This window comes from Culex quinquefasciatus, chromosome 3 (assembly GCF_015732765.1).
Source record: "Culex quinquefasciatus strain JHB chromosome 3, VPISU_Cqui_1.0_pri_paternal, whole genome shotgun sequence".
Taxonomy (NCBI): domain Eukaryota; kingdom Metazoa; phylum Arthropoda; class Insecta; order Diptera; family Culicidae; genus Culex; species Culex quinquefasciatus.
The window spans coordinates 94,469,828-94,489,314 of record NC_051863.1 but is presented as its reverse complement, the minus strand read 5'-3'; the positions used below and the strand labels follow the sequence as shown (position 1 = coordinate 94,489,314).

The 19,487-nt window shown below is 39.7% G+C and overlaps 1 protein-coding gene across 1 annotated transcript; it reads left to right on the top strand.

Moving 5' to 3' along the window:
• The first annotated feature begins 1,338 nt into the window (after window positions 1-1,338).
• Window positions 1,339-2,044, top strand: LOC119770198 (AT-rich interactive domain-containing protein 2-like). Its single transcript, XM_038264646.1, has 2 exons — window positions 1,339-1,492; window positions 1,623-2,044. Exon 2 carries the CDS (start codon window positions 1,633-1,635, stop codon window positions 1,987-1,989), a length of 357 nt encoding a protein of 118 aa, XP_038120574.1. The 5' UTR covers window positions 1,339-1,492; window positions 1,623-1,632; the 3' UTR covers window positions 1,990-2,044.
• The last annotated feature ends 17,443 nt before the right edge of the window (window positions 2,045-19,487 follow it).

The following is a 19,487-nucleotide window of genomic DNA, read 5'->3' as shown; positions in this document are numbered from 1 at the left end:
CTTAAGAAACCTCAAAACCAATCCCTTCTTTAAGAGATGGTGATAATATTCTATTAACTAATGGGGAGAAAGCTCAAAACTTGCTCAGCAGTTTGAGAGTGCTCATAATTTCAACTTAAATGTTTTGAGTCCTATTGAAGATCAAATTTCAATAGAATTTCAGAATATTGTTGAACAAGAATTTTCATCAGATGAAGTTTTTAATACGGATCTGAATAAAATAAAATCTATTATCAAAAATTTTAAAAATATGAAAGCCCTGGTGAGGATGGCATTTTTACATTTTAATTAAAAATTACCAGAAGCAACTTTAAGTAGCTTGGTCAAAATTTGCAACAAATGTTTTGATTTTGCATATTTTCCCAGTAGTTGGAAAAATGCCAAAGTAGTTCCGATTTTGAAACCGGATAAAAATCCTGCTGAAGCCTCAAGCTATCGGCCCATTAGTTTGCTTTCATCTATTAGTAAATTATTATTTTTTTTCATAAAATTATTTTTATTAGGTCCATTTCGGTACTGGGACCTGGTTAGGACCGAGTCGGCTTTTGTAATTACATTTGACTTAATAATTACAGAGGATCTTGTGTGTAAATGTTAGTGGGAGGGGAGCCGATTATATTAGTAAATTATTCGAAAGAATAATTCTTAATAGAATGATGACGCACATTAATGAAAATTCAATTTTCGCTGATGAGCAGTTTGGATTTCGCCTTGGGCATTCAACTACTCATCATTTGTTGAGAGTTTCAAATTTAATTCGAAGCAACAAATCTGAGGGCTATTCTACTGGCGCTGCTCTTCTAGATATAGAAAAGCATTTGACAGTGTTTGGCATAAAGGTTTGATTGCGAAATTGAAAAGGTTTAATTTTCCGATTTACATCGTGAAAATTATTCAAAATTATTTGACGGATCGTACTCTGCAGGTATGTTATCAGAACAGCAAATCTGATCAACTACCTGTACGTGCTGGCGTCCCTCAAGGAAGCATTTTGGGTCCAATTTTATACAATATTTTTACTTCTGACTTGCCTGATTTGCCCCCAGGATGTCCGAAATCACTTTTTGCTGATGATACAAGAATCTCTGCCAAAGGTACACACAAAAAAATATTACTGTAATGACAAAAGCATTTTACTCTTAAATTAATAAGTGGGTAAAATTTGCTAAATTAAAAGTTTTTTTCTTGTTTTAAAAACGAAAACTTTTACTGCTGAAGTTTTTGAAAATCTCACTACCAATTGATTTAAAAGTGTTAACTTTTAACACGGCTGGATAATTTCATTCATTTTGTGGTTCTCGTATAACCGTGTTCCTAAGTCCCAAATGTAAACAAACTTTTTGGTAGTTCCGGTGGTGATTCCAGGACGCGAAATCGAACGCGGCCGCAGCCAGAACACGGACGAGGATTCCTTCGTGAGCCAAAGCGGCAGCAGCGGAACGCCTTCGAAGGTGGCTGGTGCGGGTGCAGGACGAGGTCGGAGAGTTTAGGGGTAAAGTTGGTTTTCGAAAAGGACAAGGCTAGCTTCCTACAGAACCTGCAGCTGTTTCACAACAGGAATGGATTAGAAGGAATCTTGGATGTTTTGTGGGTTTTGTGATTGATTTTATTTGTTTTTGCAGGACGCCGTTGATGCGGTTGCCGAAGATCACAGGTCGAGATGTGGATTTGCACCGATTGTTTTCGATGGTGGTGACCCGGGGTGGTTGGTTGAAGGTCAATTCCCGCAAGAACTGGGACGAGATTATCGAGGAGATGGCGCTGCAGAAGAGGAAGAGATTGACAACGAGAAGCGGCATAATTGAAGGTAGTCAGCAGCGCTATGTTCCGGAAGTGATGAGGGGACAGTGTGGAATGTCCTGCGAGTTGTATAAGTATCCCGAGTACGATGAGCTGATTTTGTCGTTGTTGACAAACGAGCAAGACATCTCGATCAACGTTTGCATGCTGATGGCCAACGAGAGCAAACAAACGCTAAAGGTGGATTGATGTCCGAAGCTGATTACGGTTCTGTTGGCGCACGGCACCGGAGTTTTCAACCATTTCTCGCTGCGTAACATGTTTGACGAGTATTACGCAAACATCCGGAAGAACAGTTGGTACCGGTTCTGGAAGGACTGCCTGTACGAAAGGCCGCTGGTCCTGGAGCTGTCGTACTTGGATTACTTCCAGAACTTGGAATAAGATCCGAAGAAGTCACCGGTGAGTATTGAGAAAGCGTTCAGTGCAAGGTTCAGTGTCTAGCCAACTTCACTTACTTTCAAACTTTTTCAGCAACTCCTCGTCCGCGAACGCTCGACCTGCGACGGCGCAGCCGAATTAACTTGGACGACGAACTGGCAAAATCTGTATCATTCTCGAAGGAGGACGAAGTGTTGGAAAACGATTCCGGTTCCAAGGGCCTCATCAGCCTTAAGTACCGAATGCGCTTCCATAACCGGAAACTACTCGTTCAGGCGCTTAACTTCCCAGGCGGAAAACGTCGGCTTCCCTTCCCGAATCAACAGCCAATGGCCAACTCCTCCAAGCCTGTCTTGATGAAGGCCGGCAACGAGACCAATATGTTCTCTATATCGCTGTCGCGCGTCGAAACGTCCGTCCGAAACCGTCCAGCCTGGGGTCTTCGGAAGTGACCGGTGGCGTACCGTAAGAGTCGGTACAGTTTGGACTCTGATGTTGGGCAACCTTGGGCAGAAGCGTTAAATACAATAAAAAAATGTTTTTTAGCATGCTGTTTTGAACTTTTAAAAATAAATATAAATTCAAGCTTATTTTTCTGAAATTATCACTGTAGTATTAAATGTAGTTTTTTCTTGTCATAAAAGGTTTCCTTTCCAATTAAAAGTAAAACACTTTTACCGATACAACGATTTTGTTCCAGAAATGCATGGTAGTATCAAAAACTTTCCAACTTTTAAATTAAAAAGTTTGAACTTTCTACGAATATTCACCAACGCGAACTTTTAATCCAACGAACGATCTTTTTAAATTTAGAGTATTTTTTCTTTGTGTGTAGAAGCCTTCGTGTCATCACAAGAAGATTACAAAAAAGCTTGGATATTTTCAATTCTTATTTGAAAGAATGGAAAATTACTCCAAATGCTGCAAAAACTCAACTTATTATTTTCCCTCACAAACCAAGGGCTGATTTTCTTAAACCAAAAAGTCATCACATTATAAAGATGAATGAGGTAAATTTAAAGTGGGAGGATCAAGTGAAATATCTTGGACTTGCTTTTGACAAAAACCTTACTTACAAGGATCACATTGAAAGTATCCAGGTTAAGGCTAGTATGCTGATCGGAAGGAAAGGGGTCAAGAAACAGCTTTACGAACAGCAGAACAAAGGAGAGGGAGCGGTTTCTTGGGGCTTTTCTTCACCCTCTCTGACTTGCTTGCACTGTCGCTGCTGCCCATTTGAATTTTTTCTTGACCGGTTCCTTCCGAAGTGCGTATACCGCTTTAAATGTAACAAATATATTAAATGTTTGTATCCACTTATAAACAGGAATTCTAGACTTTGTCTCAAGAATAAACTGTTAATTTATAAACAAATTTTCAGACCTGCCATGCTTTATGCTGTGCCGATCTGGACAAGCTGTTGCTTAACCAGGAAGAAAAAACTTCAGAGGATTCAGAACAAAATTCTGAAAATGATTCTGAAACTTCCTCCCTGGTTCAACACCAGTGAACTTCATCAATTAGCCGAAGTTGACACTTTGGATGTTATGTCCAATAAGATAATTGATGCATTTCGACAAAAATCATTGCAGTCTTCAGCTGCATTGATCCGCTCTTTATTTTAAGGTATCCCTTTTCCCTTTTGTACATGTAGGACCTCCTACATTTGAAATCACTGAATAGCGAAAGCTACAATATTTCATGAATAAATGAAAGTTGCTAGTTGTGGAGTCCTCGCCATTCCGGACGCAGCTCGCAGGCTGCCGATCATCCTCCCGACCGCCCTCTGACCACATGTCCGGAATGCCGCACACTCGATCACCATCGCCGCCAGCACCGTCCTCGTTCACAGCTACCACTCAACTAACTCTTTCTCTTCGGTTTTTCCCCACACGCTGTTCTCTCTCAGCTTATCTGCCAAGGGGCATGACACTCAGCGGATCAGACCCTACACTAGTATTTAAAATTGAGGTGACAAGTCATTGATTGTGATTGGACACTCAATAATATTTTAACTGTACATGGAATGTACATGGAAAAGAAAAACTGAATAAATATAAATAAAAAAAAAAATCGTTTTGGAATACATGACTGTCATTGGCATTTCCTATTTCCATATACAATTTCATGTCGTCTGCATATACAAGTACGTTAATTTTTTTAAGAATGAAGGAAATGTCGTTTACATACAAGATGAAAAGAAGAGGTCCTAAATGGTATCCTTGCGGTACCCCAGAGGTGACGTGAATTGATTCCGATAATTTGGAAGCGAACAATTTGTTCGCGCTTAGTCAAATATGACTTAAGCCATTCCAATAGATTCGGTTGAATTCCAACCTGAGGCCGCTTTGATGGAGGCAAGGATGGACGACCATTGATTGAATGAATCCGGTGAGATTGTTCCTTTTAAATCTTAATACACTATTTTATTTACCTACAGGTCAGTGAAATTTGATTCCGGGCATTCAGTCGGTTTACGTCGTGGCCGTCGCGTTTGATTTTCATCGCCGTCGATTCGTTTATTTCCCCCCAATTTCCCCCCGTTGTATTTCTGTGCATTTTCTGGAGTGTACTTCCGGGCGGTTTGCCTGAGTTGACAGTTGGTTCTGTGGACTCTTCCGATTCCGATGATTTTTGTTGCTGTTCTTAATTATGTTGCACGAGCGGTTTTTGCAAGAAACTGATTACTTGATATCCAAATTTTATCATTTTCGAGTTATTAATTCAAGACCGGATATTTTCGTTATTTAACTTTTGTTTTAATCATCTCCTCACGATGTCGTGAGTTGCGTTGGTGATCTTAAACGGTGCGCGTTGCGGTCGTCACGCAGGATTTTCGTTGCCGTTTCCGTCTTTGTTGTCCCACGATTGTGTGTTTATCTATCCGGGGTCAAAGTTCGACGCAGGAAGGCTAAGGAGGAGATCAACGACGGCAATGGCCAGGAAGTGGAGTTGCTCAGTAACAACAAGTTCAGCCCGCTAGCGGAGAAGAGCAACAACAACACGAATGCGAACCCAGCAGCAGAAAAAACCACCCCCGTGGTACCAGCACCCGGAAAGTCGGCCGGGGAGAAGAAGCAGCCGCCGCTGGTGGTGAAAGAAACGAGCTTCGCCCGCCTTGCGAAGGTGATGTCGACACGTGATGTCCAGCCGGAACACAAACTGGTACGGCACCAAAATTACGTGCTTCTCGAGCGACGACTTCGACACGGTACAAGCCCACCTGAAGAAGAACAAGGTGCAGTTCTACACGCATGGAAAGCGCAGTGCGAGACCGCACCGGGCAGTAATGCGAGGTCTCCCGAACGCGGAACCGGATTACGTCAAGGAGCTGCTCAAGACGGAACATCAGCTGGACGTCTTGGCAGTACACGCCATCAGGCGGAAGCAGCAGCTTCCCGCCATCGATGAGACGCCTTTCATCGTGCTCTTCCCAAGGGCACACCAGTTTGAAGGAGTTGAGTACAAGGTAAAGAAAGTGGGACCCTCGGGGCAAGACAGTGAAAAAAACAGGACAAACTAGAGTTACTCCGGGAGCAAACGGGAGGAATCGAGTGAAATTGGGAGAAATGAGAGAAATCGTGCCATTCTCGTTAGAAATGTCACTTTTGACATTGATGACGTTTCTCTCCGAGTGTCATTTTTTTCTATCAGACACGACGACAAATAATTTTTGGCTCAAAATGCGGTTTGTTTGTATAAAGGTTGATTAAACTGGACTTTTTACCCCAGGGACGTTCCGGAAGAACCTGCAGCAGTAAATTGACGAGCGTGGGCGCCAAGATTTCCAAGAAAGCCATGCCTACGGTTCCACCTGGCAGCAAAACGAGAGTGGCGGGTTGGACTTTGTTCAATAAATTCTGGCATCTTCTGCTGACCATCAGCCCTGCGGTGGGCCGTCCAACGTCAAACTCTGGCACAGATTCTGCGGAATGAGATTGTCCATGCTGTCCACCCCAATGTTTCTTTGTTGGTCCTCAGCAGGATCGGTCCCGTCGATCTCTCCGCATTGTTTTAATTGTTAAACCTGACCGCCGTTATCTCCTGGACCTTCAACTTTGACACAAACATTGGCTTGAAGCTGGTCCGCTGCAGATACCGTACATCCGGCGTGAATGCGGGAGACTCCAGCACAAACGTCACCAACAGGTGCGCCCAAAGCGGAACACAACCTCCTACATACTTGTCGATCGGAACCTCCGTGAACCAGTTCGGCTGCTTGGTTGAGCATTGGGAAGATTCCCAAAAATCATGCCTACTGGACCACCCGGAATATGTTAGCGGGTATTGGTGAAGTAGACAGTTAGGAAGGCCAACGTGCCCTTTATCTTAGTGTTCGGCACGGTCCCTGGAATGTTCGTCGGGCTGGCCCGGAAGCAAGCGTTCTGCATCTTGTTCATCGACGTAATCGATGCCGAGCTTCGGTGGACAATCCAAGCATGAAAAATCCTCAATCATCTGCTGGTAGAGATGGACGGGTTTAACACGACCACAGACGTGGTTCTGGCAGCAACGGACTGGGTGAACAATCTTGAGAAGGCGCTGCTACGTCCCGGCCGTTTCGATCGAACAAGCTTTGTGCCGGACAAGGTTCGCGCAGTATTTTTTCTAGTACATCCCAATCCGATTTGCCACGGAAGATGGCCGCATGACTCGGGTTTCACTGGTTTCACGCATCTCGAACGGATCAAGCCATCGAGCGTGTCATCACCGAAAAGAAAACGAACGTCCTTGCGTTGGAAGAGAGCAAATCGTCACCTACTACGAAGTTGGACACGCTGTTTCCAGGTGGTTCCTTGAGAACTCGGATCCTCTTCCTAATCTTTCCATCATCTCCCGATCCTAGGGTCCAAGGGTCTACCAAACAATTTTCTAATCAAACGCATAGCCCATTTTTGCAATTTTATTGTTTTATTGGAAACGGTAATTTGTAAAAATAAACAAACGAACGGCCTACGGAACACCAGCAAGTCTATTTTAAAATTTCCCTCGCTTGCAGAATTTCCTCTTTGAGGTGCTTCAAATCTGGCCTTATTTAGGAACAATAAATCGAGAAATTTAAAGTGAGAGTGTGTGCAACATGGAGTTAAACTTTCTGTGCAGTTGCTGTGAAGGTTCCCATGGCACTTCGAAAAGTTTAACTCCATGTTCCACGCACACACTCTCACTTTTAATTACGGATCAGCGTCGTGACCTAGTTGGAAAAACTACCACCGGCACCGAACAACACGGTGGACTTCTTCTTAGCATTCAAGGCGCGGCTTTAACCGGTAAACACTACGCCGGGCTACTACGTTGCATAGTGAGAACGGACATGCACTGCTGTTGGCACTGGGCTCTCCTCCGCCCTCTGAGTTCAATTCGAGGTTGGAACTGTTGTTGATCTACTTCGTTTCCACGCTGCTCTTGCTGGAAAGTTCCACTCCTCGGTTTCCGGCTCGGTGCTAACTGTCGAGAAGTCCAACCGGAACTGGACCCTGACGAGCAATCGGCGAACACATTTCCATCGTTACTTGCTCCCCGACCTGACGACGAGGAACAAGTGCCCCCGGATAAGCCATCGTTTTGGGAAGTTCAAGCGGTCAATATCGCACAGTTCCGCATCCTTAACAGCTGAAAAACAAGGGCTGCGGTCGCATTCTTGGTCGGACAATCTTGCCGGTCAACCAACCTGCCGAGGGGAGAAATTTTTTGCACAAAACAATCACAAAATTCGTCAATTAGCGAATTCCACAAAGTATTTTACCTTGGCGCATACTCCACGCGGACACTTGGTCACTGTTTTGGTTGAAATTGACCGCTAAGGGCCCACAGTAACAAGGACAACGAAATTTTTACTAAAAACAGAAAAGTTCTCCACGCGAAACAAACCGTTCCAAATTGTAAATAAACAAAACGTCAATTTCTTGTTTCGCTTTTCTCTCATTTTTTGCTCTTTTTCTCAGAGTAACCGGGAAGAAACGGGAGCAATCGGGAGGAATCGGGAGAAATGTAGAGCAACTGTCAAAAACAAAATTTCAGAGCAAACGGGAGCAAAGTAGAGGAAACGGGAGAAACTAGGAGTAATAAGAGCTACTCCCTTGCTCACTGTCTTGCCCCGAGGTGGGACCAGTCGTCGTCCGGTGGGTGGCCTACCGGAACAAAGAACCGCACGTGACCCAGTGCAAGAACTGCTTGCAGTTCGGTCACGGAACCAGTAACTGCCATCTCAAGCCAAGGTGCAGCAGTTGTGGGGGTGCCCACAGCACGGAAAAGTGCAAAGCAGAAGAAACGCAAGCCAAGAAGTGTGTCAACTGCTCTGGATCCCACGAGGGTCTGGACCGCAGCTGTCCCAAACGTGCGCAGTTCATCCAGTCGAGGCAGCAGGCGTCCAAGCCGAAGCCGCCAGCATGGAAGAAGGATAACCAGACTCCGGCAGGAGCCGCGTTCACCGCGGCGGATTTTTCTCCGCTACCTGGAGCGGTGCCGTCCGTCGGGACGGAAGATAAACATCCTCGTCCCGCAGGAAGAAGTCGAGAAAATACTGGCTCCGGCGCCGGTGCAACCCCGAAGGAGCAACAAGGTGAACGGAAGCTGTACAGCGAGTCGGAGCTGTGGACCATTTACCGAGAATACAGAGTTCGCTTGAGCCAGTGCAAGACACCCGAGGAACAGATTGACGTGATCGCACACTTGCTGACACATGGCACGAGAAAATAATCATCTTATTCAATTACGGTTTTTTTATTTTATTATTTATTATTTTTGTACTATTGATCCTCGGTCCTAACCTGGTCACAGCACCTAAAAGGACCTAATAAAAATAAGTTATGAAGAAAAAAAAAATAATGAACAAAACAGTATTGATAATTTTGATCTGTGCCATGTCATAATTTCGATGAAACGCGTAACGTCATTTCTGCATAAGCTTCGATGAACCGAGTTCATCAGCCAGCCTTCCCAAGACAAGAATAGGCAATCAAACGTCAAAATTATCCACCACTAGAGGGCGCTCAAACTTGGGGTGATGTTTTCATTATAACCTACAGCGAGTAAATTGGTTTGAAATTTGAAATTGTTTTATTTCATCATAAAATCGACATTAATAGCAAATTATACCATTTTCAGGTAAGAAATAATTAGCTTAATTGATATAAACGAAAATATTTTTGTGATGGTCGATTTAACCTGTTCATTATCTGATTCAAAATAAGGGAATGTTTTAATCAACCAAAACATAACTAATCAATTGAGAATGTAGATTATTAAAGTAGACAATTATTTTTTAAAGTCACTTCTACCATAAAAGCAAAGATCTGCTTGAAAAATGATAATTGGATTGATTTTCAAAATTAGCAATCTAACCTCATTCTCGCGTTTTCAATCCGGATCTCAGAATTTTCAATGAAAAAGGCAACTTAGCAAAAAAATCAAAAAGTCAGTCGATAGAACTTTTTATTTCTTACCTCCTGTTAACTTTATTTTATTCCAAATAATCAATTTTCTTTTAAAAAATCTTAGAATAGTTTTCACTCGCCTTTGCACTTATCGCGCAAAGCCGTAAACGTAACCTTGCACCAAAGTTCTCCTACTCGAATGTAGGTGGCGAATAGAGTTTTTAGCTTTGGTTTTGGGGGCCTATAAACTCAACCTACACAGAAATTGCCGTTCAAGGGCCAAACGACATGCGACACCTAGTGTTGAGTAGCGAAGAATGTCGTTTGAAATTTCCGCCCTTTGAGGTTATGTATGCGAATTCTGTTTTGTTAAATTCCAGCGTTCAAAACAACTTTTGAGCAAAAATTCGAGCTGATACTTTGTTAACTTTTTATGCTCTATCATTTTAAAGAATATTATTTTTTCAAAATTATTTTTTTTAATTTTTTTTTATTGCGTTAATTTATAGAGGGCAAAAAGTTTACACTCGTACTACTTGAATTTTTTCTCAAAAGTTGTTCTAAGAGCTGTAAATTCAATTTTAAGTTTGCATTCCTATGTAACCGAACTGGGACGGGACGGCTGGATAGACTCTTCTTATTGAGTGTTTACGTTTGTATTCTTCTTCTGTTTTTTTGCAAGAAAATTCGTGTTCGAAAACAAATATCAAGCAATCTGTGATTCAGATAGCTTGACAATTCAAATTTTCTTGATGATGTTTTTCAACTCAGTGCTCAAGCATGTGGATGACTTGTTGTTTAGTTTCTCCTCGCAGATTTTTTTTTTAATTTAGCTGTTAAAATTTGCGGTTGGACGTGGGTGGAGAATCCTGAATTTATATTCCATCGTTTTACGGTAGATCCGTTCATAAGGAGCTGCCGGATACAAATTACTTGAAATGGTTGGCAAATCAAAGATGAGTCAAAAAATGTTCATTTCTTCAATTTTTAATGTGTTTTTTATATGAAAGATTTTTCATTTTCATTTGGATGTGAAAAATGCAATAAGATTTCAATGCGTTTTCTTACATCAATCTAAATAAAATCCTAAAAGCCTGCAAGCGAGCCTGCAAGTCATTAAATGGGAGGGGAGATTTTTTCTTAGATCTGCTCCTGTCGTTGTCCCGTTACGCAAAGAAAGTAAACAAATCTTTCCCAGTTCCCCAAAGAGGAGCACGTCGAATTCAACGGCAATTTTTACTCAACTTTAAAGAAAGTTAACATTCCTTAGGTCGCACGCGCTGGCAAAAATTCAAATTTGTACCAATTCATTCACTTCAAAGAGCATGAAAGTTTGTTTTTCAATTTGTGGCAATGTGTTGAAATAAAAAAGTGCGAAAAAAATCAAATAGGCTAAACTGTGGCCATTATTTTTGTTTGCTTTTTAAATCCAGTTTTACAATGTTGTTTCTTCACGCCACATTTTAATTTCATGGGAAGCACAGGTATATATACAGCAATTCCATTTGAAAAGAGCCTAAACCAAAAAAAAAGTTCTCCGATCGGGCTCAAAATTTTTCTGGGGGTTCCTTGGCCAAAATAATTAGACCCGTATTTTTTTGTTTGGCCATTAGGGTGACCTACATCGTGCTAGGGTGGTTCGAAAAATGGCAATTTTCGTCATTTTTCGCAAAACACTTTTCTAAAATCATATCTCGCGCCATTTCATCCGATTTTAGCTGTCTTAGATGCAAAGAAAGGTGATGACTTTGGCTATTTGGGAAAAATAGTAAAAGTTCCAAAATCTAGCTTAACTATTGAAAAGTCGTATGAAAACTTAAAATGGCGTTTTGACCGTGTCTGGACCAAAGAGCCTATGTCTGAAAATATTTTATCGGATTCCTCGGAAAATTTCATAACATATCAAAAAATTGGCGATGTCGAACCGTACGTTTTGGAGATACGATTTTTTGAAAATAAAAACTGCGTTTTTCGACGCGCCACGCGCAAAAACGGAAAAATGACGAAATTAGCAAAAAATCAACTTTTTTCACTAAAACTGCGATAACTTTAAAATTTCAGCGATGACCTATAGATGTTTGGGTATCAAAATTTTTGTAATTGAAAGACGCAACTTTTGGTACCATAACATCTATAGGTCATCGCTGAAATTTTAAAGTTATCGCAGTTTTAGTGGAAAAAGTTGATTTTTTGCCGATTTCGTCATTTTCCCGTTTTTGCGCGTGGCGCGTCGAAAAACGCAGTTTTTATTTTCAAAAAATCGTATCTCCAAAATATGTGAAATTTTCGAGGAATCCGATAAAATATTTTCAGACATAGGCTCTTTGGTCCAGACACGGTCAAAACGCCATTTTAAGTTTTCATACGACTTTTCAATAGTTAAGCTAGATTTTTGGAACTTTACTATTTTTCCCAAATAGCCAAACTCATCACCTTTCTTTGCGTCTAAGACTGAAATCGAGATATGAAAAAATGTTTTGCGAAAATGACGAAAATTATTTTTCGAACCACCCTAGCACGATGTAGGATGGCCAAACACGGGTCTAATTAGCCACGAGCGATCAGGCTCTTTTATGGAATTGTTCAATCTAGATGACATTTCTATGTAACGCGCAAAAAAAAATAACAAGAGATTTAAATGGGCAAAAGAATAGTCGGTTCATGAAATGTATTGTTTTTTAAAATGAAAATGCTGATAAGTCAACATTCGGTGTACGATAGAAATAAATGCTTTTCAATTGAAAATATTTTAATCAATCTATTAATGCAATTAACAATTATTTGTGAAATTGATTCAAATTCGTTTTATTTTTTTTCAACTCAAATTACAATACTTCTCATTTTCTCCTCATAAGAAAGGACTGGTTTAGGTTGACAGAAGCGGCCATGTTGAAAGTGGTTTAGTTTGACAATAGGTTTTTCTCTTTGTTTATCCCATCCCAGTAACCGAACAGCGAAAATTTGAATCGTCATTCTTCGATGCTTTGCGCCATCTGTCGGAATTTTTGAGCTTTTAATCGCGAATAAAAGAGGGGATTTCAGCGTACTTACATCAATATTGGCGAATTAAACCTAATTGGCGTCCTTAAAACTACACAGAAAAAAATAACGTGGTAATATTACATCTGGGAAGGGGTACATTTTTTATGTCAGAAAAAATGTTTAATTTTACCTCTAAAAATGTGTAAAATTACCTCATATATGATGAAAATTTACCACATATAAGGTGAAAATTTACCCAAAAAAAGGTGCAGGTGGTTATGTTTTACATGACCAATATGACAAAGAACTTTGTACAAAACTCTAAAAATCATGCTATTTTTATTTATATTTTTTTAATTTTTTGCCAATTTATTTAATCCTGAATAATTAATTCTAATTAAATATTTTCAATCAATGGCACCTCTGTGGATATAAATTGCCCATATTGCCCCAAGTCGAATGGTTCGATACATGTCCCCCCGGTAGAACCTTCCCTCAGGGCCATGGCCACTCCGGGTGTGGCTAATATCCTACCAGTTTGGTCCCAACCCCATTGCCATAAATCATTCTGGTTTTCGAGTGACCGTTCTAACAATCTTCGTTAGAACAGAATTCCTCCCAAGTTGGTGCACAACCTGTGTCTTTCAATGTGTGCATGTGTGTGTGTGTGAGCAACAAAAATTAGCACCGTCGATCCGTCTCTGACGGATTTTCGATCAAAACTAAAATTGTTCAGAGGCTATCTGTTAGCTTATATAGTTCGCATGAAATGTGGCAACATGGTGCAAATTTTGCCTCGTCTCCTGCTTTCTTGGAACTGTCACGCGAGAATGTTGCACCATTGTTGCCACATTTCATGCGAACTATATAAGCTAACAGATAGCCTGTGAACAATTTTAGTTTTGATCGAAAATCCATCAGAGACGGATCGACTGGTAATTTTATTGCTCACACACACATGCACACATTCAAAGACACAGGTTGTGCACCAACTGGGAGGAATTCTGTTCTAACGAAGATTGTTAGAACGGTCACTGAAAACCAGAATGATTTAAGGCAATGGGGTTGGAACTTAGGATATTGGCCACAGGAACAACCACCGAAAGGTTCTACCGGGGGACAATTCGAACCATACGACTGGGACAATATGGTATCAAAATCATGGTTTTGATACTGGTGATGAAAATGGCCATTTTGACAGGATTGGCCACACCGGAGTGGCCATGGCCTTGAGGAAGGTTCTACCGGGGGGACATTTATCGAACCATACGACTTGGGACAATATGGGTATCAAAATTCATGGTTTTGGTACCGTCCCAAGTCGTATGGTTCGATAAATGTCCCCGGTAGAACCTTCCACAGGGCCATGGCCACTTCGGTTGAGGCCAATCCTGCCAAAATGTCCATTTTAATTACCAGTATCAAAACCATGAATTTTGATACCCATATTGCCCCAATTTATATGGTTCGATAAATATCCCCCCGGTAAAACCTTCCCTCAGGGCAATTGAACAAATTGATTACTCCTTTATTTGACCTCCTAGCCAAATGGTGTCTTCGGAAGAGTTGTTGTACTTGATAAGGGCTATCTTTTAAAGTTATTGACATACAGGGTGACGACCTTCCAGGGTGTCAACCAAAACTAACTCTGTTGGATGACGTTGTAGGGCTTTGGTGTATTGCGCAAAGTTGTAGAGAGAAAATTTCATGAAAGTTTGTCAAAGGCGCCAAATTTGTTGCTCTTAATCTACTACGTCATTTTTGCAAAAATGGTAAAAAAGCACTTTTTTGTGATAACTTAAAATGTTAGCATTTTAGCGGCCTACTATGTTCTGAAGAGTTGTTTATGACATAAAATTACACAGTGTCTTGCGAACCTTCGTGGTGAACGGACACTAGAGCTGCGGTATTTTTTTACTACCTAAGCTCAGAGTTATTTCAAACAAAATTCGTCTTTTTAACGTCGGTGAGCAGCTAAACGGCTAACGGAAACAGAAAAAAAGAAAACAGCCTCATCCGAGGTCTGATTCTGATTCTGAAAGTGAGGTCAATTCTCCAATTCCATTGGCAAACAGTTTCGGTGTTTTATCCGAAACTGTGACACAAGATCCTTCTCCTCGTACTGAGCCTTCTGCCGTCGAGAAACGAGTAAAGGCTCCGCCAATTAGTGACTTCCGTCTCCGATTTGGCCAGCTTTCGAACGCAACTGAAGAATTGCAAGGAAACTTGCAATTTGAAGGTTTCGTTCCAGCTTGTCGAAGAGGAGAATGTCGCTTGTTGACGGAATCTTTACAAGATCACCAAACTTTTGTTGGTTATTTGAAAAACCACAAACACAATTTCTACACGTATGAGACCAAGAATGCTCGTCCATTCAAGGCGGTCCTGAAAGGTCTCTCCAACGACTTGTCGGTGGATGAGATCAAAAACGAACTTAAGGTGTTGCTTGGCTTTGCCCCATCCCAAGTAATACCAATGAAGAAAAAATCAAACGGGAATATTTCTCGCTTTGGTTTGACTTCACAATTTTATCTGATTCATTTCAACAGAAATGAAATCAACAATTGAAACTTTTGGACAAAGTTCAGTTTTTGTTCCATGTACGGGTAAAGTGGGAGCATTTTAAGAAACATGGCGGTAATTGCCAGAATCTGACCCAGTGCCGGCGTTGCCAGGCATTCGGTCACGGTACTGATCATTGCGCCATGGTTCCAAAATGCATGGTTTGCGGGGATTCTTCTCACGACAAGGACAATTGTCCCGTGAAAGAAGTCACCCAATTTAAATGTGCAAATTGTGGTGGAAATCACAAATCAAATTTCTGGGATTGCCCCATCAGAAAAAAGGTTTTGGATTCTCGTGCTAAGCATCAGCCGAAAACCAAACCGAAATTTTCTCAAAGTCAGGTTGTACCTGCATCTTTAAATCAAACTTTCGTGCTGTCTCACTCGAACAATACCCCTACCATGGAAAAGTTAGGTAACAGCAATGGTATTTCTTATGCCAACGTCGTTTCGGGTTCGGGTTCATCCACGAATTTTAAATCCTCTACCAATTTTCAAATTGGGCAGGTACCTCAAATTTCATTTGAAAATTTTTCTGCTGGCAACGCTTTGGGATCTTCTGATCTCGGCGATGTTACGTTTGAAAAAATGACTTTTTTGCAAAACTCACTGTTTGGTTTGATTCAAACAATGAGTAATGCTACATCCATGATGGAAGCTATCCAGATTGGATTAAAATTTGCGAATGATGTTGTTCTTACCCTGAAGTTTAATCATGGATCTAAGTAATTCCATCAATATTATGAATTTTAATGCTCGCTCTTTAAAAGCGAAAGAAAATGAATTTTTCAACTTTTTACGAGTTCATAACGTGCATGTTGCTGTTATAACCGAAACATTTTTAAAAACTGGCACTTATTTGAAAAGTGATCCAGATTATAAAGTTATAACCAATAACAGAATGAATCGAAATGGCGGTGGAGTTGCAATAGTTATCCACCGTAGTATGACTTATAGTACGTTACGTGACTTTAAGTTAAAAGTTATTGAAAGTTTGGGCATTGAACTTGAAACTTCTTTTGGGAAAATTATGATTGCAGCTGCATATTTGCCTTTCAATGCACTGGGGAAAATAAAAATTATTTCAAAGGGATTTGAATAAACTTACTCGGCATAGATCTCGATTGTTGATCATCGGTGATTTTAATGCCAAACACCAATCTTGGAATAATTCAAAAGTAAATTCCAATGGTAAAATTCTATTCAGAGATTGCACTTCTGGTCTTTATTCGGTTTTATACCCGAATGGGCCAACTTGTTTTTCTTCTGTTAGAAATCCATCAACAATTGATTTGGTTTTGACAAATCAAAGTCAGTATTGTGGTCCTTTAGTGACTCATGCTGATTTTGATTCTGATCACCTTCCAGTAACATTTTCACTTTCTCATGAAGCAGTTACCAGACCCAATAGTTCTGTGTTTAATTACCACAAAGCTAATTGGGACAGGTATCAGCATCATATTGAGAACAATTTAAATCATGATTTTGTTTTAGAAACCAAAGCTGATATTGATTCAGCCTTGGAATCTTTAACTAATGCAATTTTGGATGCTAGGAATTCCTAAAGTCCAAGTCAAATTTGATTCTCCCATTATTGATGACGATCTTCAGCTTCTGATTCGTCTGAAAATGTTCGCCGAAGACAGTATCAACGTTCTCGTGATCCTGCACTGAAGCGAATTCAAAAGATTTGCAAAAGGTTATTGACCACAGATTCACTCTCCTGCGAAATGAAAAGTTCGCAAGAGATGTCGAACAAATTAAACCTTATTCCAAACCTTTTTGAAACTTTCAAAGGTTCTTAAGAAACCTCAAAACCAATCCCTTCTTTAAAAGATGGTGATAATATTCTATTAACTAATGGGGAGAAAGCTCAAAAACTTGCTCAGCAGTTTGAGAGTGCTCATAATTTCAACTTAAATGTTTTGAGTCCTATTGAAGATCAAATTTCAATAGAATTTCAGAATATTGTTGAACAAGAATTTTCATCAGATGAAGTTTTTAATACGGATCTGAATGAAATAAAATCTATTATCAAAAAATTTAAAAATATGAAAGCCCCTGGTGAGGATGGCATTTTTTACATTTTAATTAAAAAATTACCAGAAGCAACTTTAAGTAGCTTGGTCAAAATTTTCAACAAATGTTTTGATTTGGCATATTTTCCCAGTAGTTGGAAAAATGCCAAAGTAGTTCCGATTTTGAAACCGGATAAAAATCCTGCTGAAGCTCAAGCTATCGGCCCATTAGTTTGCTTTCATCTATTAGTAAATTATTCGAAAGAATAATTCTTAATAGAATGATGACGCACATTAATGAAAATTCAATTTTCGCTGATGAGCAGTTTGGATTTCGCCTTGGGCATTCAACTACTCATCAGTTGTTGAGAGTTTCAAATTTAATTCGAAGCAACAAATCTGAGGGCTATTCTACTGGCGCTGCTCTTCTAGACATAGAAAAAGCATTTGACAGTGTTTGGCATAAAGGTTTGATTGCGAAATTGAAAAGGTTTAATTTTCCGATTTATATCGTGAAAATTATTCAAAATTATTTGACGGATCGTACTCTGCAGGTATGTTATCAGAATAGCAAATCTGATCAACTACCTGTACGTGCTGGCGTCCCTCAAGGAAGCATTTTGGGTCCAATTTTATACAATATTTTTACTTCTGACTTGCCTGATTTGCCCCCAGGATGTCAGAAATCACTTTTGCTGATGATACAAGCATCTCCGCCAAAGGTAGAAGCCTTCGTGTCATCACAAGAAGATTACAAAAAGCTTGGATATTTTCAATTCTTATTTGAAAGAATGGAAAATTACTCCAAATGCTGCAAAACTCAACTTATTATTTTCCCTCACAAACCAAGGGCTGATTTTCTTAAACCAAAAAGTCATCACATTATAAAGATGAATGAGGTAAATTTAAAGTGGGAGGATCAAGTGAAATATCTTGGACTTGCTTTTGACAAAAACCTTACTTACAAGGATCACATTGAAAGTATCCAGGTTAAATGTAACAAATATATTAAATGTTTGTATCCACTTATAAACAGGAATTCTAGACTTTGTCTCAAGAATAAACTGTTAATTTATAAACAAATTTTCAGACCTGCCATGCTTTATGCTGTGCCGATCTGGACAAGCTGTTGCTTAACCAGGAAGAAAAACTTCAGAGGATTCAGAACAAAATTCTGAAAATGATTCTGAAACTTCCTCCTGGTTCAGCACCAGTGAACTTCATCAATTAGCCGAAGTTGACACTTTGGATGTTATGTCCAATAAGATAATTGATGCATTTCGACAAAAATCATTGCAGTCTTCAGCTGCATTGATCCGCTCTTTATATAGTTTATAAGTTAGTTTTAAGGTATCCCTTTTCCCTTTTGTACATGTAGGACCTCCTACATTTGAAATCACTGAATAGCGAAAGCTACAATATTTCATGAATAAATGAAAGTTGCTAGTATTTAAAATTGAGGTGAAAAGTCATCAATTGTGATTGGACACTCAATAATATTTTAACTGAATGAATGTACATGGAAGAGAAAAACTGAATAAATATAAATTAAAAAAAAAAAAAAAAAACATAAAATTACACATATTTGCCCAAGACAGCAAAATGTTGTGAGCCTTTATTGAGGAGTTATAACCATTTGTAAGTGATTTTGAGCATATTTTTAAGTTGCAATGTTTTCGAAATGGCGAATTTTGGCGCAAAACCGAACAATGCACATGAAAGTACACACTTTCAACTACATTTTCTGAAAATATCTCCGTGTCTATCGGTGTCGATTTAGAGATACAGTGGACTCTCTCGTTGTCGATCTTCTCGATATCAATATTACTCCAGCTGTCAATAAATTTTTCAGTCCCTTCAAATAGATTGCTTTGATTTTTTGTTCTATAATTTCATAACTCCTGCTCTCGACAGTCCCTTCAATATCGACAACGAGAGAGTCCACTGTATCTCAATTTGAATTTGACGGTATTTAATCAATTTATTTATAATTTTTAAGCGGAATCTTATTGAAACGTGGTAATAATCGGTAAATTGAAAGGGTAAATTGATCGATTTTAATATTGCTTATTGCGAGATAAAATCACATTCGGTGTACGATAGAAATAAATGCTTTTCAATTGAAAATATTTTAATCAATCTATTAATGCAATTAACAATTATTTGTGAAATTGATTCAAATTCGTTTTATTTTTTTTCAACTCAAATTACAATACTTCTCATTTTCTCCTCATAAGAAAGGACTGGTTTAGGTTGACAGAAGCGGCCATGTTGAAAGTGGTTTAGTTTGACAATAGGTTTTTTTCTCTTTGTTTATCCCATCCCAGTAACCGAACAGCGAAAATTTGAATCGTCATTCTTCGATG